The sequence below is a fragment of the Schistocerca cancellata genome, chromosome 2, assembly GCF_023864275.1.
Source record: "Schistocerca cancellata isolate TAMUIC-IGC-003103 chromosome 2, iqSchCanc2.1, whole genome shotgun sequence".
NCBI lineage: Eukaryota > Metazoa > Arthropoda > Insecta > Orthoptera > Acrididae > Schistocerca > Schistocerca cancellata.
This window is the reverse complement of record NC_064627.1, coordinates 864,644,583-864,670,096: the sequence shown is the minus strand read 5'-3', so window position 1 is coordinate 864,670,096 and position 25,514 is coordinate 864,644,583. Positions and strand designations below refer to the sequence as shown.

The 25,514-nt window shown below is 39.2% G+C and overlaps 1 protein-coding gene across 5 annotated transcripts in view; it reads right to left on the bottom strand.

The window, feature by feature from the left end:
- Positions 1–25,514, bottom strand: part of LOC126162809 (ubiquitin carboxyl-terminal hydrolase 45) — a 161,540-nt gene that overhangs the window by 87,853 nt on the left and 48,173 nt on the right. For all 5 annotated transcript variants that reach the window (XM_049919550.1, XM_049919549.1, XM_049919552.1 and 2 more), the window contains exon 6: positions 12,552–12,682. In XM_049919550.1, the coding sequence (XP_049775507.1) occupies positions 12,552–12,682 (131 nt within the window). The remainder of the gene's footprint in view (positions 1–12,551; positions 12,683–25,514) is intronic.

Sequence of the window (25,514 nt, the reverse complement as noted above, 5' to 3'; positions counted from 1 at the left end):
CTAGTTTGCTATCCGTTACTAACGTCAGGAAAAGTCGAAGATCACGAGAGAATGACAAGACTGATGTCATTTCTTCACTGAGTACAGGTTAAGTGCAGGTTAAGTGCAGTGCTGCCATAAAACTCTTAACAAATTAGTGTATACTTTTTCCCCACTATTTAGTGTTGGCTTGACCTCCTCCATGTCTATTACAAACATTTCAGCAGATTGCAGTGCACTGTAATCCACTGAGATTATCTGCATACTCAGAAAACAATTTTGTTCAGTAACCGTAGGGGAACTCAACTTACCCGGTGGAGCTTCTTTACAACAAATGAGTCTCAGAAGTGCACCAGTCACAGCCACAACTCTGTCTACAGCATCAAAATGCTAAGGACAAAGGGCTGCAAGAGTTGGATGTACAGGAACAGTCACTTAACAATTGCTAAATTGCTGACAAGTGATAAAGGCTGGTTACTTCTAGCTAATCCTTTTCAGAGACAGTCAAGTTCTTTTATTCTTTCCCACAATATTCGGTTCTCCTCATGGTCTTTGAAGCTATTAGGCACCACTTTTTGTGAAAGTAAAATGACAAGGCCTAATAGAAATTCTTGGATAACAAAGGAGATACTGAATTTAATTGATAAAAGCAGAAAATATAAAATTGCAACAAATGAAGCAGGCAAAAAGGGATATACATGTCTAAAAAAGAAAACTGACAGGAAGTGCAAAATGGCTAAGTGGCTAAGCAGGAATTGCTAGTGGACCAATGCAGTGGTTTAGGTGAAAGACAGATGTAGCCCACAGGAAAATAAAGAGACATTTAGAGAAAAGAGAAGCACCTGTATGAATATTATGATCTCAGATGTCAAACGTGCACTAAGCAAAGAAGGAAAAGATGAAAGGAATATACAGAGGGTCTATGCTGGGGAAACAAACTTCATGATAATACAATAGAATGGGGAATGGGAGTAAGTGAAAATAAGATAGGAAATATGATACTTTTAGAAGAATCTGATGGAACACTGAAAGACCTAAGAGGTGACAAGGCCCCTGCAGTAGAAGACATTGCCTCATAATCATTAAGATATATGAGAGAGCCAGAAATGACAAAACTACTCCAGCTGGAAAAGGGGGTCAATGTGGCAAGGTTCGTAGGTGGAAGTATCTGAAATCTGGTGGAGTCCTTCTGCCAGGTAATCCTTGCAGTTCAAAATAACAGTGATGGAGCCTTTGTCTGCAGGTACAATTATAAGGTTGGGATTAGTTTTTAGATGGTAGACTGCAGTTCTTTCTGTGGATGTAAGGTCAGTTTGCATGTTGAGGGATCTGCCATATGGATCCTTCCCACCAACTCCAGTTTGTCTGAATTGCACAGCTGGGAACTTTCCCTGCAACACATCCTATGTTCCCATAACCTTTCTGGCCTCAACCTTCATTAGTCACTGTCCTCACCCATCCAGCCCCTTTCATGTTCCCATTCCAGCACTACACAGCCGTCATCCCACCACCACACTCAGCAGTCTTTTTGTTTCTCTCCTTTTCCGCTACATTCACCCCACCTGTCCCCTGCCCTCCGCCTAAACTGTAGCACTTCACTGTTTGTCACCCCCACCATAATATCCCCACCCCTCCCCACCCTAGCCGCCTCCTTACCCCCACCCAGTTACCACTCCCATCATGCACTGGTGCTGCTGCTCGCAGTGTGGTTTCAGTTGCGTAAGACTACAGTCTGTGTGTGTGTGTGTGTGTGTGTGTGTGTGTGTGTGTGTGTGTGTGTGTGGGGGGGGGGGGGGGGGTGTCTATTGTTGTCAATGGCCTTAATGGCTGAAAGCTTTAATTGTGAGAGCCTTTTTTTTATGTCTATCTGCAACTTAGCATCTCCAATGCAATGGCGAGTAGTAACTTTCCTTCCCGTAAACTGTCAGTTTAACCCATTTCTGCCTAGTGTAACATATATGTCACGGAACAGCCTGTCATTGTTTTCTCTCGTCGGCAACAATGTGTGTTTGGAGTGGCTATTGTTGTATGGCTTTCAGATAAGGAGGCTTTGTTGTTCATGTTTAGGTAGGTTTCAGTCAGTTGCAAGCATTAAGTGGTCAGTGTCTGGTGCTTCAAGTACGGAAGACTTTTCAGAATGAGATTATGTCTTGGAATAGGAAGTAAGTATCATTTTTTATCGCAAATTATAATACAATTTGTTTAAATTATGGTTTATTATAATGTTAAAAGTACTGAAATTTATGTTAATGGTTATCTACAAAATGCAATTCTTATTTTTTTGGCTCCAAATACAGTTTTAATGAATACAGTTTTAATGTTGTGTTGCATATATGTCACGCTAGGCAAAACAGAGAAAATAACGATTCGTTCTCTTTAGAAGTCTATCTCTCCATGAGATCCTGGCTATTCTTGAAGGGGAGGAAGAAGATGCAACAGATATATTTATTGAACCTCCTGAAGCTAATGTGGATTTGGGTGAAGATTCTGTGGAAGAAGATGGGGGAGGAAACGTCGATAATTTTGGACCAAGGCAACTCCAGGCTGTTGCAGAAGTGGTTTTAGCAAGTAAAAACAGGTTCGGTAGTGAACCTGAGATTAATTTCTCTTCTGATGACAAACTAGATGAACAGGAAAAGTCACAGATCTTAAAAACTGTAATCAGAGATTGGAAAAAAGACGATCTGCGTAGTGTTAGTTCTGTATTTCCTGAGAGTGATTATAGTAAACACAGAAACTTGTCTCCAGTTCAGTGCTTCGAATTATTTTGGAACGATGAAGTAATTGAATTTCTTCTCACTGAATCGACAAAGTACGCTTTGTTCAAGAACTGCTCAGATCCAAAAATAACATATGAAGAGATAAAAGGTTTTCTAGGAATTCTAATTCTTTCTGGCTATAATCCTTTACCTAGCAGAAGATATTACTGGATTCTGGATTGGACATGAGAAATGAAATGGTCCACAGCACGATGAGAAGGAACAGATTTGAAACAATTATGAGATTCATTCACTCGTGTGACAACACAAAAATAGATGCTAATGATAGAATGTGGAAACTTTGTCCATTAATAAATATGCTAAGAAAAAAGTTTGCTCTCCACTTTCAGCCTAAGCAAGATTTGTCTTATGATGAGAGGACGATAAAGTATTTTGGTAGACATGGATGTAAACAGTTTCTGAAAGGTAAGCCCATTAGATTTGGGTACAAAGCATCGTGTCTAAACACAACCATGGGTTATCTAGTGGACTTTCAAATGTACCAAGGAGCTGATCCTCAGAGGAATGAAAAATATGAGAAATCATTTGGAAAATGTGCTGCTCCTTTGATTCAAATGATCAATTCTCTTCCTGAAAAGAACAAACATCTTCCCTACAGATTTTATTTTGACAACCTGTTTACATCACAAACATTGTTTATTTACCTGAAGCAACGAGGTTTTGGTGCAACTGGAACTATTCGTGAAAATTGTCTGCCTAAAGAGTGTCATCTCATACCTTCTAACGCTATGTCCAAAAGGAATAAGAGAGATTTTGATTACAAGAGCAGCAAGGAAAGTGGAATAATCATTGCCAGATGGCTAGATAATTCTACAGTAACAACTGCTCCCACAAGCCATGGTATCAGTCCAGTCAGCACCGTTGCCCAATACTCTAGACAAAAGAAGAAAACAATAGTTGTACCTCAACCTAATGTAATTGGAGAATACAACAAAAATATGGGAGGAACTGACTGAATGGATGAAAATGTAGCGTTATATAGAATGAGTGTAAGAGGAAAGAAATAGTGGTGGCCAATTTTTACGCGGCTTCTAGATATCTCTATACATAATGAAAATTGTAAAGAGAGACCTAAGCATGAATACCATAAGCAGGTTCAAATGGATGTAGTTGCAGTAGTTATTTAGGAGATGACGCAGGACAGAGTAGTGTGGAGACATGCATCAAATCAGTCTTTGAACTGAAGACTACGACTATTACTTCGTGAAATTTAAGAGTCCAAACAAATATTACAAGAAGTGTAAACATCTAGGCTCAAACCACAATCTATAATTGAGTCAGCATAAGCTGATCCCTGACAGTTGCAGTGGGCTGGGTGTGGCAGCTTCACAGGCCTACATCAACCAGTAACATATTGTGATTTTGTAAACATCTCCATGGCAACACCTCAGTGTTGTTACAGCTCTGTAGACACCTATTGTATTCACCTGCAGCCGTTAGTGCTTTGCAGCTGAAATCTGTCAGGGATCTTCATACATTGTCTCAAATATAGTAGGCCTACATGTGACAGCAATAAGCCAACAGGGTTACCACAATACCAACTAGGCTCCAGAAACAGAAACGTGTATAGCTCTCTCATATGTCCATCAAACCACAGGCTAACAGATTTGGTTATGTAAATTAGAGCATTGCCATCTTGCAATTTGGTAAGGTTGTCACAGTCATACAGCATGCATCTGGCTATCCAGCACACTACTGGTGTATAGCTTCTGAAAAAGTGAACTCTCCAAAGAAGTGAGGTCATCTTGTTTTTCCTGGCCTTATCCTGTATCTTAGTGGTGTCGGCATGTTAATCTGGATTTGACAATATTAGTGGTAGGGTAGCCAGATGCCCTCCCTGTCCCAACACTTTCCCTCCCACCCAGACAAAATTTGTAAAACCCATGTGTCTGTATAGTGTTATCACATGTAAAAGTGAAAGAACATTTTTGAAGTATTTGCGCATCATGTAACTGAGGTGAGATGTCACTACCAGCCCAGTATTCAGCTAGCTGAATGCAGGAAACTACCTAAAAAGAATATCCGGACTGTCCGGTGCACTGGCCAACATTGTTTATCCATTGGATGTATCTGATCCAGAACCAGTGCATCTCCTTGAATCCCAGAAGAGGCACACTAATGTACACTGCTATCCTGGCAGTTCCAAGGAAATAAGGAAACAAATAGGTCACTATTACAGCAAATAAAACCAGATTGATTCTTGGAAGGCCCGATACTGTAAAAAGAACTGACCTACTTTCGACATATTATGAGAAGACATGATTTTCTGGAAAACATGTTAAGGCTGGGAAAGACTGAAGGTACAACGAGAAGAGGGAGACAAAGAATGAGACTGATCAATGGCATGACCGCGAATGGATTCCAACCAGGAAAGTCTGTACTGAGGCACAACAAACAGACAAGATACATACATTTCAACCCTCCCCCCCCCCCCCCTCCCCGCTGCCCATGAACTTTAGGCCTTGCCACTGATGAGGAGGCTTCTGTGCCTCAGCAATACAGATAGCCATACTGTAGGTGCAACCACAACAGAAGGGTGTCTGTTGAGAGGCCAGACAAATGTGTGGTTCCTAAAGAGGGGCAACAGCCTTTACAGTAGTTGCAGGGTCAAACAGCCAGGACGATTGACTGATCTGGCCTTATGCAAGGGAAAACTACAGCTCAAATTTTTCCAACGACATGCAGATTTATTGTATGCTTAAATAATGATGGCGTCCTCTTGAGTAAAATATTCTGGAGGTAAAATAGTCCCACTTTCCGATCTCCAGGAGGGGACTACTCAGGACGTCGTGGTTATCAGGAGAAACGAATTGGCGTTCTAAGGATCGGAGCATGGAATGTCAGATCCCTTAATTGGTAGGTAGGTTAGAAAATTTAAAAAGGGAAAAAGATAGGTTAAAGTTAGATATTGTGGGAATTAGTGAAGTTCGGTGGCAGGAGGAACAAGACTTCTGGTCCAAAGAATACAGGGTTATAAATACAAAATCAAATAGGAGTAATGCACGAGCAGGTTTAATAATGAATAAAAAATAGGAGCACAGGTAAGCTACTATGAACAGTGTAGTGATTGCATTATTATAGAGCCAAAATGGACACGAAGCCCATGCCTACCACAAGAGTACAAGTTTATATGCCAACTAGCTCCACAGATGATTTACATTTACATTTATACTCCGCAAGCCACCCAACGGTGTGTGGCGGAGGGCACTTTATGTGCCACTGTCATTATCTCCCTTTCCTGTTCCAGTCGCGTATGGTTCACGGGAAAAACAACTGTCTGAAAGCCTCTGTGCGCGCTCTAATCTCTCTAATTTTACATTCGTGATCTCCTCGGGAGGTATAAGTAGGGGGAAGCAATATATTCGATACCTCATCCAGAAACGCACCCTCTCGAAACCTGGCGAGCAAGCTACACCGCGATGCAGAGCGCCTCTCTTGCAGAGTCTGCCACTTGAGTTTGTTAAACATCTCCGTAACGCTATCACGGTTACCAAATATCCCTGTGACGAAACGCGCCGCTCTTCTTTGGATCTTCTCTATCTCCTCCGTCAACCCGATCTGGTACGGATCCCACACTGATGAGCAATACTCAAGTATAGGTCGAACGAGTGTTTTGTAAGCCACCTCCTTTGTTGATGGACTACATTTTCTAAGGACTCTCCCAATGAATCTCAACCTGGTACCCGCCTTACCAACAATTAATTTTATATGATCATTCCACTTCAAATCGTTCCACACGCATACTCCCAGATATTTTACAGAAGTAACTGCTACCAGTGTTTGTTCCGCTATCATATAATCATACAATAAAGGATCCTTCTTTCTATGTATTCGCAATACATTACATTTGTCTAGATGACGAGATTGAAGAAATGTATGATGAGATAAAAGAAATTATTCAAATCGCAAAGGGAGACAAAAATTTAATAGTCACGAGGGAATGGAATTCGATAGTAGAAAAAGGAAGATAAGGAAAAGTAGTAGATGAATATGGAATGGAGGTAAAGAATGAAAGAGAAAGCCACCTCGTAGAATTTTGCACAGACCATAATTTAATCACAGCTAACACTTAATTTAAGAATCATGGTAGAAGGTTATATACGTGGAAGAGGCCTGGAGGCAGTGGAAGGCTTCAGAGAGGTTATATAATGGCAAGACAGAGATTTAGGAACCAGGTTTTAAATTATGAGACATTTACAGGGGCAGATATGGACACTGACCACAATCTATTGGTCATGAACTGCAGATTAAAACAGAAGAAACTGCAAAAAGACAGGAATTCAAGGAGATGAGACCTGAATAAACTGAAAGAACCAGAGGTTGTAGAGAGTTTCAGAGAGAGCATTAGGACTGATTGACAAGAACGGGAGAAAAAAATATGGTAGAAGAAGAACGGGTTGCTTTGAGAGGTGAAATAGTAAAGGCAGCACAGGACCAAGTAGCTAAAAAGATGAGGACTAGTAGAAATCCTTGGGTAACAGAAGAGATATTGAACTTAAATCATGATAGGAGAAAATATAAAAATGCAGCAAATGAAGCAGGTGAAAAGGAATACAAATGTCTCAAAAATGAGATCAACTGGAAGTGCAAAATGGCTATGCAGGGTTGGCTACAGGACAAATGCAAGGAAGTACAGGCATATATAACTAGGTGTAAGGAGAAAAGAGAACCACTTGTATGAATATCAAGAGCTCAGATGGAAAACCAATTCTAAGCAAAGAAAGGAAAGCAGGAAAGTGGAAGGAGTATTTAGAGGGTCTATACAAGACCAATGTACTTGAAGGCAACATTATGGAAATGGAAGAGGGTGTAGATGAAGACGAAATGGGAGATACGATACTGCGTGAAGAATTTGACAGAGCACTGAAAGACCTAAGTCAAAACAAGGCCCCAGGAGTAGACAACATTCCATTAAAACTACTGACAGCCTTGGGAGACCTAGCTCTGACAAAACTCTGCATCTGGTGAGCAAGATGTATGAGACAAGCGAAATACCCTCAGACTACAAGAATAATATAATAATCCCAATTCCAAACAAAGCAGGTGTTGACAGATGTGAAAATTACTGAACTATCAGTTTAATAAGTCACAGTTGCAAAATACTAACATGAATTCTTTACAAATGAATGGAAAAACTGGTAGAAGCTGACCTCGGGGAAGATCAGTTTGGGTTCCATAGAAATGTTGGAACACCAGAGGCAATACTGACCCTACGACTTGACTTAGCTAGAAGCTAGGTTAAGGAAAGGCAAACCTACATTTCAAGCATTTGTAGACTTAGAGAAAGCATTTGACAGTGTTGACTGGAATACTCTTTCTAATTCTGAGGGTGGCAGGGTCAGATACAGGGAGCAAGTAAGTATTTACAATTTGTACAGAAACCAGATGGCAGTTACAAGAGCCAAGGGGCATGAAAGGGAAGTAGTGGTTGGGAAGGGAGTGAGACAGGGTTGTAGCCTATCACCAATGTTATTCAAATAGTATATTGAGCAAGCAGTAAAGGGAAAAAAAAGAAAAATTTGGAGTAGGTATTAAAATCCAGGGAGAAGAATTAAAAACTATGAGGTTCGCCAATGACATTGTAATTCTGTCAGAGACAGCAAAGGACCCGGAAGAGCAGTTGAATGGAGTGGACAGTGTCTTGAAAGGAGAATGCAAGATGAACATCAACAAAAGCAAAACTAAGATAATGGAATGTAGTTGAATTAAATCAGGTGATGCTGAGGGAATTAGATTAGGAAATGAGACACAAAGTAGTAAAGGAGTTTTGCTATTTGGGGAGCAAAATAACTGATGATAGTCAAAGTAGAGAAGATATAAAATATAGAATGGCAATGGTAAGGAAAGCATTTCCGAAGAAGAGGAATTTGTTAACATCTAGTATAGGTTTAATTGTCAGGAAGTCTTCTGAAAGTATTTGTATGGAGTGTAGCCACATTTGGAAGTGAAACATGGACGATAAACAGTGTAAACAAGAAGAAAATAGAAGCTTTCAAAATGTAGTGCTACAGAAGAATGCTGAAGATTAGATGGGTAGAGCACGTAACTAATTAGGAAATACTGAATACAATTGGGGAGAAGCAGAATTTATGGGACAGCTTGACTAGAAAAAGGAATCGGTTGGTAGGACGTGTTCCGAGGCATCAAAGGATCACCAATTTAGTACTGGAAGGCAGCATGTAGGGTAAAAATCGTAGAGGGAGACCAAGAGATGAATATACTAAGCAGATTCAGAAGCATGTAGGTTGCAGTAGTTACTTGAAGATGATGAAGCTTGCACAGGATACAGTAGCATGGACTGAAGACAACAACAAGATTTTTCAATAGAAAGGGCTATGTACAAGGAGTAGAAGTGAAACAAGGAAACTATTATTCAGATGCACTTCTGTGCATCTCTAAATTCTACTCAGCTGGACAACTGAAAAATAAATCAGCACAATGGTCAGCATGCTGCAATTAAAAATAATAACTGCATTGCATGAACAGTTAATGCACCATGATACAGAACTTTGGTTATTCTTTAAAAGTACAGTAAATTCAAAGGAAATGCTAACACTTACGTGAGCACAAAGTATCAACAATGTATCGCAGAACAATGATGAAAATTAAGTGTTTGAATAAATCAGTCACACAGCAAAAAGCCTGCTCAAGAATGTTACCATTTAATGTAGACAACAGACATTGAGAGAGGAAGCAGCATACAATATGACGAAATGAGATTACTTTCACACAAGATGACAAGCTGACGATTTACAAAGGTATTCGATCTGTGTTACTACATCTGGTGTTAAATCATTATTGGGCTCAGAGACAATCCCCTTCATAATCTAATGAACCCATATAAATAATAGAAGGCAGTATATTCACTACTGTTCTCATTTCGGTGAGAATAAAATCAGTAAATAACAAACAATTTTTAAAATAAAAAATGTGTAATGTAACACATTTTTACAGTGAGTACAAAGTATAAAATAACTTCTCCTAGTCCCATACAAATTCATAACCCCATGCAGATAGTTCTGAAAAATTCAGATTGTGCTTGTCAGTGGTTACGAAAATACTTCAAGATTTATGATGAAAAACATGGGTTCAATTCAATACATAACTGTTGCAAGAATTTTATACATACCATCACAAATTTTCAGAACTACCTGAAGGTGTTAGGAACCTATTTGGGGCTAGGAGAACTTTTTTATACTTTTCAGTTAGATTTTAAAATGTGTTACATAAAAAAATTGTTTTTATTTATATAACTGTGTTTTTTAGTCTTGTGTATGAAATATCTCAAATGATTTTAAACATACTGATGAGGAGAGACAAGTTAAATTTCAGGTTTATTTCTGTATCTTTTCCCCTGATAACATATTGAATAGTGTTATACCTACCTGCTAATAGTATATCATTATGTTTGTTATTTTCCTGTAAAATAAAATACATAACCAAGTATAACTGATCATACGCTACATTTTATACAAGATTTTTATTTCTTTAAATACTAGCTTTATGCCCATGGCCTTGCCCTTGTACATGACCTAGTAGATAGTGTCGGAAGTTCCATGTGGTTTTTCGCGGATGATGCTGTAGTATACAGAGAAGTTGCAGCATTAGAAAATTGTAGCGAAATGCAGGAAGATCAGCAGCGGATAGGCACTTGTTGCAGGGAGTGGCAACTGACCCTTAACATAGATAAATGTAATGTATTGCGAATACATAGAAAGAAGGATCCTTTATTGTACAATTATATGATAGCGGAATAAACACTGGTAGCAGTTACTTCTGTAAAATATCTGGGGGTATGCGTGCGAAACGATTTGAAGTGGAATGATCATATAAAATTAATTGTTGGTAAGGCGGGTACCAGGTTGAGATTCATTGGGAGAGTCCTTAGAAAATGTAGTCCATCAACAAAGGAGGATGCTTACAAAACACTCGTTCGACCTATACTTGAGTATTGCTCATCAGTGTGGGATCCGTACCAGATCGGGTTGACGGAGGAGATAGAGAAGATCCAAAGAAGAGCGGCGCGTTTTGTCACAGGGTTATTTGGTAAGTGTGATAGCGTTACAGAGATGTTTAACAAACTCAAGTGGCAGACTCCACAAGAGCCAGGTTTCGAAGGGTGTGTTTCTGGATGAAGTATCGAATATATTGCTTCCCCCTACTTATACCTCCCAAGGAGATGTAAAATTAGAGAGATTCGAGCGCGCACGGAGGCTTTCAGACAGTCGTTCTTCCCGTGAACCATACGTAACTGGAACAGAAAAGGAAGGTAATGACAGTGGAACATAAAGTGCCCTCCGCCACACACCACTGGGTGGCTTGCGGAGTATGAATGTAGATGTAGATGTAGATATATGTCACATATACTGCAGCCACCACCACCACCACCACCACCACCACCACCACCACCTCCTCCTCCTCCTCCTCCTCCTCCTCCTCCTCCTCCTTCACACCTCTGAGATCTCCTCTCCTCTCCTCTCCTCTCCAACCCCTTCTGTCCATCTCCTTGCCCTCTCTCTTTGCCCATTTCTTTCTCCCCCAGTTTCTGTCCATCTCAACCTTTCCCCTCTTAGTATCCATCTCCTCCTAGCACCTCTCCACCCAACTGTGTTCAACCGCGTATATGTCCCTGAAAAACATGCACTACATGTCAATCCTGTAGGCAGCCTAGATGTTAGGTGTTCCTAAAATTTTTGACCCTCACCCAAACCCCAATTGAACAGACCAATGAGAAAATGAGTTAACATTGCACTGTCATCCAGTTCTGAGCTATGTTTAAAATTTCAAGTGTGTAGGTCATCGGGGAGTTAATTTAAAATCAACTGCAAAATTTGTAATCAACAGACAGACAAAGAAATGACAAAACAAAATTGTTCAAAAATGGCTCTGAGCACTATGGGACTTAACTTCTGAGGTCATCAGTCCCCTAGAACTTAGAACTAATTAAACCTAACTAACCTAAGGACATCACACACATCCATGCCCGAGGCAGGATTCGAACCTGTGACTGTAGCGGTAAAACAAAATTGTGATAAAATAGATAACTAAACTAAGACAGAGAGAAGAGATGACTAAGTAAAGAACAGGTGATACACTACTGTTGAAAGTCAAGTGTTTATGGCAAAACATAATAGAAATATTAAATTCTATGCACGAGTTTAAAACTGACTGACACACACTTTCACAAACAAAGCTATAAGTTCTTACATATTTTCAGTTATTAAAGACTATTCCTGTATCTGTAACTGTCAAATTCAGCTCCTGGGACGTAAACTATGAAGGTTAAGGCTTGCAAATAGCAATGCTGTTCAGTCTCTGTCAAAATCCTTTGTTATGTAAAACATTATACATGAAATGTATACACAGTCATGAATACGAGTGTCCTAGGATTTTCTCCTTTTGGCAAAAACCTCTATCCAACATTTATTTCTTGCTATACATTTTCAGATAAATTAATAACATAACTATTGTTCAGATGAAAGTCAAATTTGGAGCAAATGATACTGGGTGGAGAAGAAAACTTACACAGTCCCTCTCCATTGCATCCCATAAACTGATACACTTCACTCCCCCATTCTCAGCCAGTATTTGACTAGTTTGTATGTATTACTGATTTTGCAGTCAATTTTTTTCCTTTAGCATTTGAGAGCAAATTTTAGAAGTAAAGGACTGTTTTTCTTGTGGAAAGAAAACAGTGTTTTCTGTGTATTATCTGTATAAACTATTAATCAAAATTATAATACTGGCCACCCTACAAAAAATAATAAATAACATATGAAGATTACAACTCACTCTCACTCTTGGCAGATCATTCAAAACAGCCTTCCTTATTTGTTCAACAGACGAAGCCACTACTGCAATAGTGTTTGTTACATCTGAAAGTGGTTGGTTTGTATCTGGTTCATTAACCATGTTAACATCACCTGCAATAGAAAACGTCGAGAAACTGAAGCATACGAAAAGCATGGCTCGAAATCAGAACAAACATTTCATATTGCTAAGTCACAATTAGACTTAACCTAAAATTTTTACATTAAAATGTCAACATACAACAGTCCATGAGCAAACCATTATTAAAAGAATTCTTTCAGTACATAAATTTCAACATTTATACTCCTGTGAGGTCTTGCAAGCGTAATTTTGATAATGAAAACTGCTCAAAACAAAGTTTTCACCACTAAACACTTGCATAAACAAAGATGATGTGACTTACCAAACAAAAGTGCTGGCAGGTCGATAGACACACAAACAAACACATACATACACACAAAATTCAAGCTTTCGCAACAAACGGTTGCTTCATCAGGAAAGAGGGAAGGAGAGGGAAAGACGAAAGGATGTGGGTTTTAAGGGAGAGGGTAAGGAGCCATTCCAATCCCGGGAGCGGAAAGACTTACCTTAGGGGGGAAAAAGGACAGGTATACACTCGCACACACGCACATTTTCAGTGCAGTGTAACTGGAACAAAGCAGCTTGTGTATAGCAGTCACTCAACATGCCTCCAACTGTCATTTCAAGTTTAGATCATGTGTACTTTGTCACTTTACAGCAGGGAGAGTTGGGATTACACAAAGCCACTCCTATACTGACACACTATACAGTGACACTGCTCAAGTATTTATAAGATCCGAAACATGGAAGACCTGATGCCTAGTAGTCACTTGTGGTCAACAATATGAGCTGAAAGACTGCTAGCTTCAATTTAGGGATCTCTCTCTCTCTCTCTCTCTCCCTATTTTGGGGAAAACACATATACGATTGTTACACAATATATCTAAATTATTACTCAAGCAGGAATTCACAATACTTTATTTGTACTTTATTTGTTACTCGCAGTGTAATTTCTCGATTACTCATTACAATTGTATGGTTAATTTACCTGGAAATAATTCTGATAAGGAAATATTTATAATTTAATATTCATAAGGAACACATGGAGTTGAAATTTTTGGTGAGCAAATAACTGTGTGTTTACAAATTGGCATACTCATTTAGAAGCTCCCATTTTCCTCTTATCATTGTTTTTCTTTAACTTGCTCTTTCAAAACTTATTCATACTCAAAGCTCTGTTCTTCCATTTTGAACCAACCAACTTGTTAGTTTGATAATTATTCAATCTGGAAAATTTAATTTTTTAAGCAACATTGGGGGGGGGGGGGGGGGGGGCATCGCCTCTGGGAACACCCTTGGAAGTAGAAATTATGTCTATGAAATAGTCCTCATAATTTTGACTCTTTCTGATAACAAAGGTCATAGTTAAATTGCTCTTTTGCTTATTGGGATTTTGTGTCATCTGATTTTGCTCTCTCATATTAATAACTAATATGTTAAACCACACTTTGATTTGTATTCTTATGCACATTTATAATCATGTTAGCAAGACAATGCTTCAGGCAATCCCTGTCTATCTAGCGAGATGTTCAGTTACCATATGTCAGTCTGTAGTTTGCACTCATTTCAACAGCATCATGTAACCAGTATTGTAGTAAAGTCAACATCTCTGTGTCAATACTGAAGTCAGTATACGGTTAGTTGTTGAAATGTTCTTAATAAATTAGAAATGAGTTTGCACCTATATGTGCTCAGTAATAAAGTCAGACAGCACCTTATGATCACCTACTAAACATCTCTCTGTGCTAATTGCCATCAAAAACAGACAGTTATTATGCTTAGTCAATAATACTAATTGGATAGTGATAGTGAAGTGACCGTGTAACAAAGTTAATTTCGTGTTGTTTGATAGAACTTAACTGTGAAAGTGTACTGCAAAAACATTTCTGCTCTGTCAAAACACTCATAGTGTAGGTGTATGATAGGTGAACTGCTCAAATCATCGAATGAAAGCTGATTATCACCATTTCATTGACATCAATAAATGTGAAAAGTTTGTAACTTTAAGTCATACAGTTTTGTGTTTGTCCTTTAATAACTCATCATTAAACCAAGTAATACAGTAGCAGGAAGATGGACAACAAAGAGAAGTAGCACTACAACCAATGTACAATCCAGGTCAGTAACCTTACATGGTTTAGGGAGCAAGAGAATACCTGGAGCTGAACCTGGATCAACAGCATCATGTTCTCTTGATGGATGAATGCAGGACTTGTTTGACACCTGAGGTATGTTGTATGGAGGTGGCTAAGTACCAATATATGTATAAGCTACGCAGTACCATTGGTTTGCAGCAAGGTGGGTCAAACATGTTTTGTATCAGTATTATGTACCAATGTCTGACACCTCGTCACTATCACGACTAATCTCAGGGCTGTCTAGCATTGGGACAGGAGCCTCCTCCAGCCCAACATTCAACATTTAGTTGTGTTCAACTTCCAAGACAATAATGTATGAGAACACCACACCCACCTTGTGAGCACCTTTCTGCAGAAGGCAGGAACCAACCAAATGGAATATCCTGTAGTATCTCTTGACATGAACCCAAATGAGTATAAAAGAAGCCTTCAAGGAAACATGGGCTAGGCTTAGGCAACAACATATCAACTATATTGTGGATGGTATACCAAGTATGATCCAGGCATTTTACAATGCAAGTGGTAGATCAACAATGTATTGAATGTTATCCACAACTGATTTCTATTTCACAGATTAGCAAAGTGTACACTTTCAAACAGACTGCCTTTATTTTGGTTGTTGATGTTGTTGTTGTTGTTGTTTAGTTTTTCAGTCCTAAGTCCAAAGGCTTATTCTATCATTCCCTGTTGAGAATAAACCTACATAGATTCGCAGATATGTAGATGGCGCAAAACTTAGTTTTGAATGGTTTATGCATATGTCAGTTAATTGCAAGTGATGACTGTAATGAGGATATTATTTGGAAAAACAGTAACTAACCACAGAAAGGTATTTACATTGCTATTTTCTGTCCACTGCATGCACCCCAAAAATTATAAATATTTGGATTCATATTTTTCATTTTCCATTTCTAAATAGTGCCGAATGTTATCTTAAAAACTGCACACAAAAAAATCAACCTCTATCAACCGTATCTCTGTCGATTCCTCACCCATCTTATGACAGAGACCTGGTTTTCTGGAACATGTCACATAAAGTGACAGACTACAGGCATTGGTGTACCTAAAAAAAAAAAAAAAAAAAAAAAAAAAAAAAAAAAAAAAAAAAAAAAAAAAAAAAACAAACAAACCCTAATCATTCTTAAATTTGTCATAAGATACTGTAACGTAATCCACACTGACCCTAACAACATTTACATAATACAGGGTGTACAGAAAGTCCGGTAACATTTTCAATTATTTATTGCACACGAACCAAACATTGTACAGACATCATACATATGTCATTTTGAAAAGAACCACTGAAATTTTTTTTTCATGTAGACCACCACAGCATAGTTTGGTATGCTTGCTGATAGTTAGCGCTAGTCGCAAACATGGCAAGTTCAGGTGTGGAGCGAGCTTTCTGTGTGTTGAAGTTCGACAAAAACAAGTGTGCTACAGCTGTTCAACGGATGTTTAGAGCCAAGCACGGGAAGAAGCCACCAAAAAGGAAGGCCTTATATCACGGGCACAACAAATTCGTTACGACGGGTTGCTTACACCTGGCAAAGAGAAGCGGACATCCCAGTGTGAGTGAAGTGAATGTGGAGTGCATACGAGACACACTAGCATGTACGAGAGACATTCATAAGGTGTGCAAGGAAATCGGTGTGTCGTGCATCCCGTGAACTCGAAATGGCTCCAATGACAGTGTGGAAAGTCCTGCGACATAAGCTCTCTATGAAACCATTCAAATTGGAGCTGGTGCAGAAGCTCAATGACGACGACAAAGACAAACATTTTCAGTTTTGTTCGCAGTTGCAACAACTGAATTAGGATGGGGATGGCATTGTTGATCACTTAATTTTTAGTGACAAAGCCACTTTTCATGCTAATGGGAAAGTGAACAGGCATAACTGTCGAATCTGGAGAACAAAGCATCCACATGAAAGCATTGAATTTGAGCAAGATTCCCCAAAGGTAAATTTTTTTGTGTCTTATCACGTCAAAAACTGTACGGGCCATTCTTCTTCGCTGAGAGCAATGTCAGTGGACATTTCTACTTTGACATGCTGCAGCAATGGCTGATGCCTCAAATGCAATCAGACTCTCCATTCATCTTTCAGCAGGATGGGGCTCCATCCCATTTTCATCATGAACTTCATAGGTACGTGGACACGGAGCTGCCACATCAATGGATCAGCTGTGAAGGGGACAGCTGTTTCATGAAATGGCCTCCCCAATCGCCTTATCTCACTCCGTGTGACTTTTTTCTGTGAGAACACTCTAAAGATCTATTGTATGTACCGCCTCTACCACGTGATGTAGCAGAGCTCCACGAGATAATATGGGAAGCAACTGCCACAATCGACAATGCCATGCTGGGACGGGTATGCCAGGAATTTAAGAATTTGATTACCGTGTTGATGTCTGCCATGTCACTCATGGTTCACATATTGAATGTCTGTAAAAAACTTTCAGAGTTTCTCTTCAAAATGCAATATGTATGACATCTGTACAATGTTTAGTTCTTGTACAATAAATAATTGAAAGTGTTCCCGGACTTTATGTACACCCTGTATAATCACTCCGTCTTAAGATCCCCATAACCTGAAGGTTCACCTTCAGTACTGACCAACTGCTATATAATGAAACTCTCTTCACTTTCAATTCTTTCAGTAGAGTTTAACACTGAACAAGTGGCAGCAAGAGGACACACGTACAAATGTATTTAAGTTTCCAAGTTTTTGAAGCTAGTGGCTCCTCCTCCTGGCAGAAGAGCTGAAAGAGAAGGAAGAGGAGTGAAGGGAAAGGAATGGTGAGGTTTAGGAAATGGGCATAATTTGGAAAAGTCACCCAGAACCCCAGATCAGGGAAGACTTACCAGAGGGGATGAGAAGGAAAGGCCTCTCCTCCTCATCCTGTCTGGTACATCTCCCCTTGACCTGGGGTTTTGGGTGCTTTTTCTGAACTATCCCCATTTCCTAAACTTGACCAGTCATTTTCCTTCATCCCCCTTCATTCTCCTTCAACCTTTCTGCCAGAAGAAAGAGCAACAGTCTCCGAAAGCTTGCAAATTTAAATACCTTTATATGTGTGTTCTCCTGCCACCGCTTCGCGAGTAGATTTTTCCTCAATCCAATTCCATAATATTTCCAAACATTATTATTTTCCTTTATATATTTCAAAAAATTTCATAATTAACAAATTTCTTTTATTAGAAGTTTCAGGTCAAACGCACTTAATACCCCCAGCCATTCAAAACTGCTCTACCCTAGTTACAGTTGCCCATCAAATTGTGGGTTCTTCTTTACATGAATTGAAAACTATTTTCACTACCTTTCATTTCAATCAACATGCTTCTTTGAAAGTGTTTAAGGTACATGGGAGAGTCAGTAACCACTTTCCCAAATTTAACCATACCTGTGAAAAGCCAATTTCTGCAGATTTGACTTAAAAGCACAATTGTAATATTGACAAACAGATTATTTTTTTAAGGGCAGCACCACTGCTGCAGCTCATGGCCACTTTAGGCAGCATTGAAAGGGTCGATGGCCATTTAAAAGCACCTAAATCAGCCATGGGCTGAAGCAGGTCTGCTGCTGTTCATCCCTAAAAGAAGCCATGAATGGGTAATACAAATGTAGTCTTAAGCCAAACTGCAGAAATTGAATCTACTTACCCCTACCTCAAGTATGGAAATGTGCCTCTGTTCATAAATTAAATTTTCAGTATTACCAAATTAAAATACAACAATGGATGTACTTCAAAATAGTGTATTTTATAAATCAATATTCTCTACCTCTCTCTTTTTCTTTTTTGCAAATCACCCTATGGAGTAAAGTGGTACATACATATTGCATCAGATGCACCCAACCCCTTTTCCAATTCCACCTTGAATTTTTACATAAGAAGAAAGACTATCAACTGCATAGACCTGCAGTTCTCTAATTTCAAGATCATTCTCACTACATGAAAAGTATTCTGGAGGAAGTAATATGTTTTGCTGTCTATTTGCAATGTGGGCCTTTGTGTCTTTATAAATAGGGCTCTCGCCAATGCAAAATACTTTTCCATTATTCCCCATTCTATTTGTTAACTAGTGGGACTCTTTCATAATGACTAAACAAATTGTAACATGGTATTTCCTAAGCAGGAGTGAATGCTGCAGCTGCCATTCTCTCTTTACAAAGACATAACCTACATGTATGATTTAGTAGGATATTTCCAAGTGGAGGGATGAATAGATGATATGTAAATCAGCACTTCATCAACAAAGTGAATAAATGTAATAATTATAAATTACCAGTACAGCTAGTCACATCACTAAATTATCCTTCACTTCTACTGTTCTCCCATTAAGTGTGATATCAATGGCACATTTATTATGCTGCAAATAAATGTGAGGAAAACTACATCAAAGTCTTGGTGCAGTAAAAAGTCACCAATATTAGCAATTACAAAGAGGGATACCAGGTTTCCTGACAGCCCTGCACCATAGGTACAGCACAAGACACACCCACTACCTTCAGCGCTGTGGTCACCCCTCACCAACTGTGGGAAATGCTTGCCCTTGGCTTGTGATGGTAACAGTCGAGTTGTGCCTCTCTTAAATTGGTATCCAAAAGCATGTAGTGGGAGAGCTGCTGATTTTGAACAGTGAAATAATAAAGTTACCAGCATGGTGTTGTCTAGAGTTCAGTTCCCTCAGTCCATGCTGATTGTTGTCCCTGTTAAAGCATTCATTGCTAGCTGTGCCAACATGTGAGCTGTTTTTTTATGAGGTGAGCCTGGCTCATCACTACCTTCCCTTGCAACATACTCCATCCTCTCAATTTTGGTGGGCGTGTCTACATGTACAACCTTAAAATTTAAAGTATCCTTTACCCATAAATAAGTGACACTCTTAACACAAAGAAAACTGTTCTGATAGACCAATTTCAACCATGTTCCCACCAAGGAACAAAATAACTATGTTCTCACCAAGGAACTAAATAAACTCTTTTTATTTATTTTTTTCTTTATAAACATGATTATTTTGTATGATGAATAACTGCAGAGGGAAGGAGACACAAAATACATTGAATTCCTTGTGCAAAGGGAAGAGGATATTAATTGCCATTGTGCTGGAACAGCCTCACAGCACACCACCTCTTCCCAGAAGCCTATCCTTCCCCCAATTTCTGATGTCTTCTTTCCTCACCCCGTATTACCATAAACTCCATTCTGAAGCTTCTCTATTTCTTCTGTTAATCCTATCTGGTTAGATCCCAGAACCACAAACAACATCTAAATGAAGATTTTTTTATGTAATATCTTTCCTACACCAATTGCCCTACCCTAGAATTCATCCCATAAAACTGAGTATGGCATCTCCTCCCCATCACTACACTTGAACAACTACGCCACCTTAAATCATTCTAGATAGCCACTCCCCTTTACTTGATGACTGAGTGATTTCAGTGACTGATCACTGATCCCACAGTCAAACAATGTTAGATCTTTTCACAGTCATATGACAATGCCTTGAAGTAACCAGATGCTGCTTTTGCTTCCAATAGTGTCTCATTAAGAATGTCATACTGAAAAGAGGAAGGCCTCAGATATGGCCAAACGATTCGGCTTATATTTGGTAGGCCATTTGTGTACAGCCTAAAAAGAAAGACTAAGCTATTTTCCTCATCACCCCTCTGTTTTTGAGTAAACCACCCCTAAAGTTCACGACTCCCAATCAACTCAAAACTGACGGAATCAATAGATAATTGAAAACTGTGCATTTTTCATCATATATGAAGTCCACAAACACACACTTTCCTAGAAATCAAGTAAAGAAATTATTATGACTGTAGATTATGTAGGCACAAGGTATACGCTGTTCAACAAAAGCATCGCTGTCTTAGCGAGCAAGGCATCTGATTGGTGAGCAGAGAACCTATGTTCAATTCAAAGATGCATTCAGCAGTCCTTTTTTCCCTCCACTTGTATTTTTCCGCACTGAAATTGGTAGTAATATGAGAATTAATAAAGTAAGTGAATCAATAATGAATAATAACAAAATAGATGAACAAATTTCTCAAATTACTTGGGTTAATAAAGACCTACAATTTTAAGCATTCTACAACATCAGTTCCAAGTAACACTGCTGCAAATATGAGCATTCGATTCACATTATAGCATATGGGAGAAAAGCGAATCTTTGTTGCAGTTGATAGTGTAATGCATTCATACATGAAAAAAATACTCCATCACTGCAACTGGAAAATTTTTGCCTAATGTTTTCAAGTGCTTATAAAAAAAACAGGGTCAAAGTGATTGATATAGAAGAAGTCAATCGTAAGCCAGACATGTTAAAAAATTATTTACATCACTTGCTCCAAATACAAGAAATTGAGAAATACAATTTACAAAACATATCTCAAGAACATTGTAAGCCCATACATTCCTGATGCAGTGAAATCCCTATTTCACCTTTTCATGTGGTGTGTACTTAAAAATGCAAAATTTAAGAAAATGCAGAATCAAGGAAAATGTTAAAAAACAGTCCAAGATATGAGCAGAAATACATGTAATTGTCGTTTACAATTAACAATCACAATACTCTCCAATACTTAGTACAAAATCTGTCTAAGTGAAGGAATTAAATGTACAATACCATGTTTCCAGAATGAGATTTTCACTCTGCAGGGGAGTGTGCACTGATATGAAACTTCCTGGCAGATTAAAACTGTGTGCCCGACCGAGACTCGAACTCGGGACCTTTGCCTTTCGCGGGCAAGTGCTCTACCAACTGAGCTACCGAAGCACAACTCACACCCGGTACTCACAGTTTTACTTCATCAGCACACACTCCGCTGCAGAGGGAAAATCTCATTCTGGAAACATCCCCCAGGCTGTGGCTAAGCCATGTCTCCGCAATATCCTTTCTTTCAGGAGTGCTAGTTCTGCAAGGTTCGCAGGAGATCTTCTGTAAAATTTGGAAGGTAGGAGACGAGGTACTAGCAGAAGTAAAGCTGTGAGTACCGGGCGTGAGTCGTGCTTCGGTAGCTCAGTTGGTAGAGCACTTGCCTGTGAAAGGCAAAGGTCCCGAGTTCGAGTCTCAGTCGGGCACACAGTTTTAATCTGCCAGGAAGTTTAATACCATGTTTACCCATTAATTTGTGATGGTGAATTTTCTCAGTTCTTGAAAAATCACAGATGTGCAACAGCATATAAAAACTCATCAAAAAATTGAAATTGGTATCTGCATAAACATAATCAAGCTGTTTTCAGACATGCTACGACCACAAATTATTCATTCAAAATGTGCATTTTTGAGGGATCACCCTTTGTGCTCACCTAGAAAAAGGCAAAAAGTTTATGACGATGTTTGAATTAAACCAAAAACATCACAGCAGCTAAGTGGTTAAGCCGTAAGCATAGATGCGGACATCTGCTTAATGACATACTTTGTCACCATTGCTGTTATTGTTTAATGCTTTCCCTGTGGGCCCACTTCATATGCTCACTTCCGTTAAAGTGTTATTTTAGGTTTGAGGAGAGAAACAGAGATGTAAAAAAATGAGTTTACTTCCCCAATTGATATTACAAGCTTATTAGAAGGGGGCTCAGTGAAATTTCTGTTCGCTGTGTAAAATGTAAATTTGAAAGAAAGCTCAGGTACAACAGTTTCACTTCATGGCCTCTATCATTGCTGCCAATATCTCTGATCTATAGTACGTGGCATCTGCGGTGCAAAGTATATACACGAGTAGTGTATGTAGTTGCTGCAGCTGTATCATGTCAGTTTTGAACATGGAAGTCATTAAAATGTGCTACTGCAAAACCTTTGTTTTATTTCTGAATGACATCTCTGTCACATCTCATCTGGAGGAAAAAAAAAAAAAAAAAAAAAAAAAAGTGTTTTCAGCACTTCACAGAATGCTTTCATCCCTACCTGCACCCCCTTTCCACATATCCATTAGGCGAGCTCATTTTGTGTGTGTTAGTGTGGTGTGGTGGTTGCACTAGCTATTAGGTGACTTAACAAGTCGCTAACCGATAAAGAGTTCACTAGCTGGAATGGACGACGTTTCCTCAATTATGATCAATCAAATTCTTCGAGACTCACTGTTTGAATTTAAAAGGTTGACGACTGATACTGTTGCTAATGCTGCAACCTAGCAGTAGTCGTATCATAATTGTGCAGTGAAGCTAAACATTACAAGTTATGTTGGCAACATCGATCATGGATTACGTCAGCATTTCCTCTCTCACAATTCAGCTCTCCACAAAGACCTAAAATATTCCCTTAACTCTGCCAAAAGCCGTGATGTTAACTATCTGTCTTTCGTGCCGCTTAGAACTCGTTGAATCACATCAAATGCCAGTAGGAAAAAAAGGGATGAAGTCAAGTGAGAAATCAAGTAAGAACCTAGAAATGAGGTAAACATTACTAGGAAGAAATGTAAAATCAGGGAATTTTTAGCATCGATCTTATGGGTTTTCCACAGAGGCTACGAATTTATGGTGCCAAATCACGAAAAATTTAAAATCATTGCTTGTAAAATCGAAGTTCCACTGTAACAACAAGTTTTTTTATATTGGATTCTCGGAATGAACAAACTAATACCATAATGTATGACAACATTTTTATAGATGGCAAGGTTGAACCAACTTGCACGGTAGAAGTAACACTATTGAACTGCATACCTGTGTGCCAACCATGTGATGTTTATTTGTATCACCAAATTTCAAACTTTATTTCGAGGTTTCAAACTTGCAGCCTGATTCTGAAAACCTACCAGAAACTGCACAACTGCCTGGATGGAATAACAATTCACAGTAAAATTCATTATCAACTTTCAGCACCAATTTTTCAGGCAATGTTATCGTATGCTTGGTATACATCAAAATTAATTCTATATATTAGATGTTCTTGATTCTGCAAGTGGATTTGCTTTGAATGTTTATATGACAAGTACTACTGATCAAGTTATTCAAAGTTAATTGAGGACATGCAGGTTCGTAAATGGCAGTCATAAAAGTTTCTTCCCTCAATTTCAAGGAGAATGTGTGTATGTGAACCCAATATATTATTATGAAAAATGAAAATGTTCAGTTTTCAATTATCTATCAATTTTGTCAATCCTGAATTGACTGCAGGCCCTGAACTTTGGGGTGGTTTTCTAGAAAATGCAGATGTATCTCAGTCTCTTTCTTTTTTTTTGTTTTGTTTTGTGTTAGGGCACAAAAACAACTAAGGTCATAAGTGCCAATGTCATAACCTTAGAACACTAATAAAAAACGACTACATGTTAAGCCCAATCGATGGAAGGAAAAGAGCTACTACCAAGGACTCTCTCTTGGAGAAAGGTCCACAAAATACACCACAGAGACTGTGGAGGTGCCGAATCAAAGATTAATGTCCCCGCCATACTGCTGTGATGGATAAAAAGTAAAATGTGGTCGACAGCCCGCGCGTTTTTTGCTAAAACTGCCAATGACTCAGACAGCAAATATACACTAGGAAGTATGCAATTACAAAAAGGGCATTCGGTAAGGAAATGGCAAACCATCAAAGGTTGACAACAATGAACAGAGAGGGACATCACCACTTAACAAATGGCAACGGCTAAAAAGACAAAGCCCAATATGCAACCTAGTTAAAATTCTCTCTTTGCAACGAGAGGGCCAAGAGGCGGTTGGCCAAGCCACTGGGAGAGGTTTAATTCCCCAGGGCTTGTTCCCACGAAGAGAAGAGCAATGGTGATGCCAAAGTGACATCACCTGCCAATAGATGGCAACATGGAGATCATCTGGAGGAATGGAAGAGCTAGCAGGCCAAGATAGGACAACTGCAGCAGGCCGAAATAGGAGGACTGCTGCCTTGGCAGCAGCGTCAGCAGCCTCATTTTCTACCATACAGATGTTACCAGTAACCTACATGAACATCACAGTGGCTCCTTCAACAGTGAACATGTGGAAGCTTTCTTGGACCCACTGCACAAAGGGATTAACTGTGTGCAGTGCACAGAGGCTAGAAGGCCACCAAGAGAATCGGAGCAAATGACACAATAAAAAGGCTGTGTCGCCAAATGTAATGGGGTGGCCTGATAGAGAGTGAAGAGTTCTGCTATAAATACTGAGTAGAGTTCTGGAAGCCGATATCAAAAATGTTGATGCCAAAGATACAAGGTACACCCAACACAACAGTCAGTTTTAGAGCCTTCAGTGTGCACGAAAACGGTATTGCTAAGCTGTGTGCAGAGGTCAAGAAACTTACAACAATAGCTCAGATCTGGAGTAGTTTCCTCAGGAAGTGAATGAAATCCAAGATGAACATGGGCCGCTGCACAAAGCCAAGGAGGTGAAGGGTTCACACCCATCAGGTAGTGAAGTTAAGTGCCGCCGCTGTAGCCAAAAGTGAACCCCTGGAGGTAACAGAGAAGAAGGGCGCACCAAATACTGGTGGTCAAGCGAGTCATTGAAAAATAGGGCACAGAATAGGTGGCCAGGTGTAGTAGACAAATGGTAAGCAAGGAGGACATCAGGCTGGTATTACAGTGGTAGTTTGGCAGCTTCTGCATAGAGACTCTCAACCTGGCTAGTGTCAAAGAAGCCAGTGGCCAAACTTATTCCACAATGGTGGATAATATTAAGACTGAGTAAGATGGACGGACATGCAGAGGAATTAACGAAACACCCTCAGTCTAGTTTCAAATGGACAGGGGACCAGTATAAACAGAGGAGGGTTGTTCGATCTGCA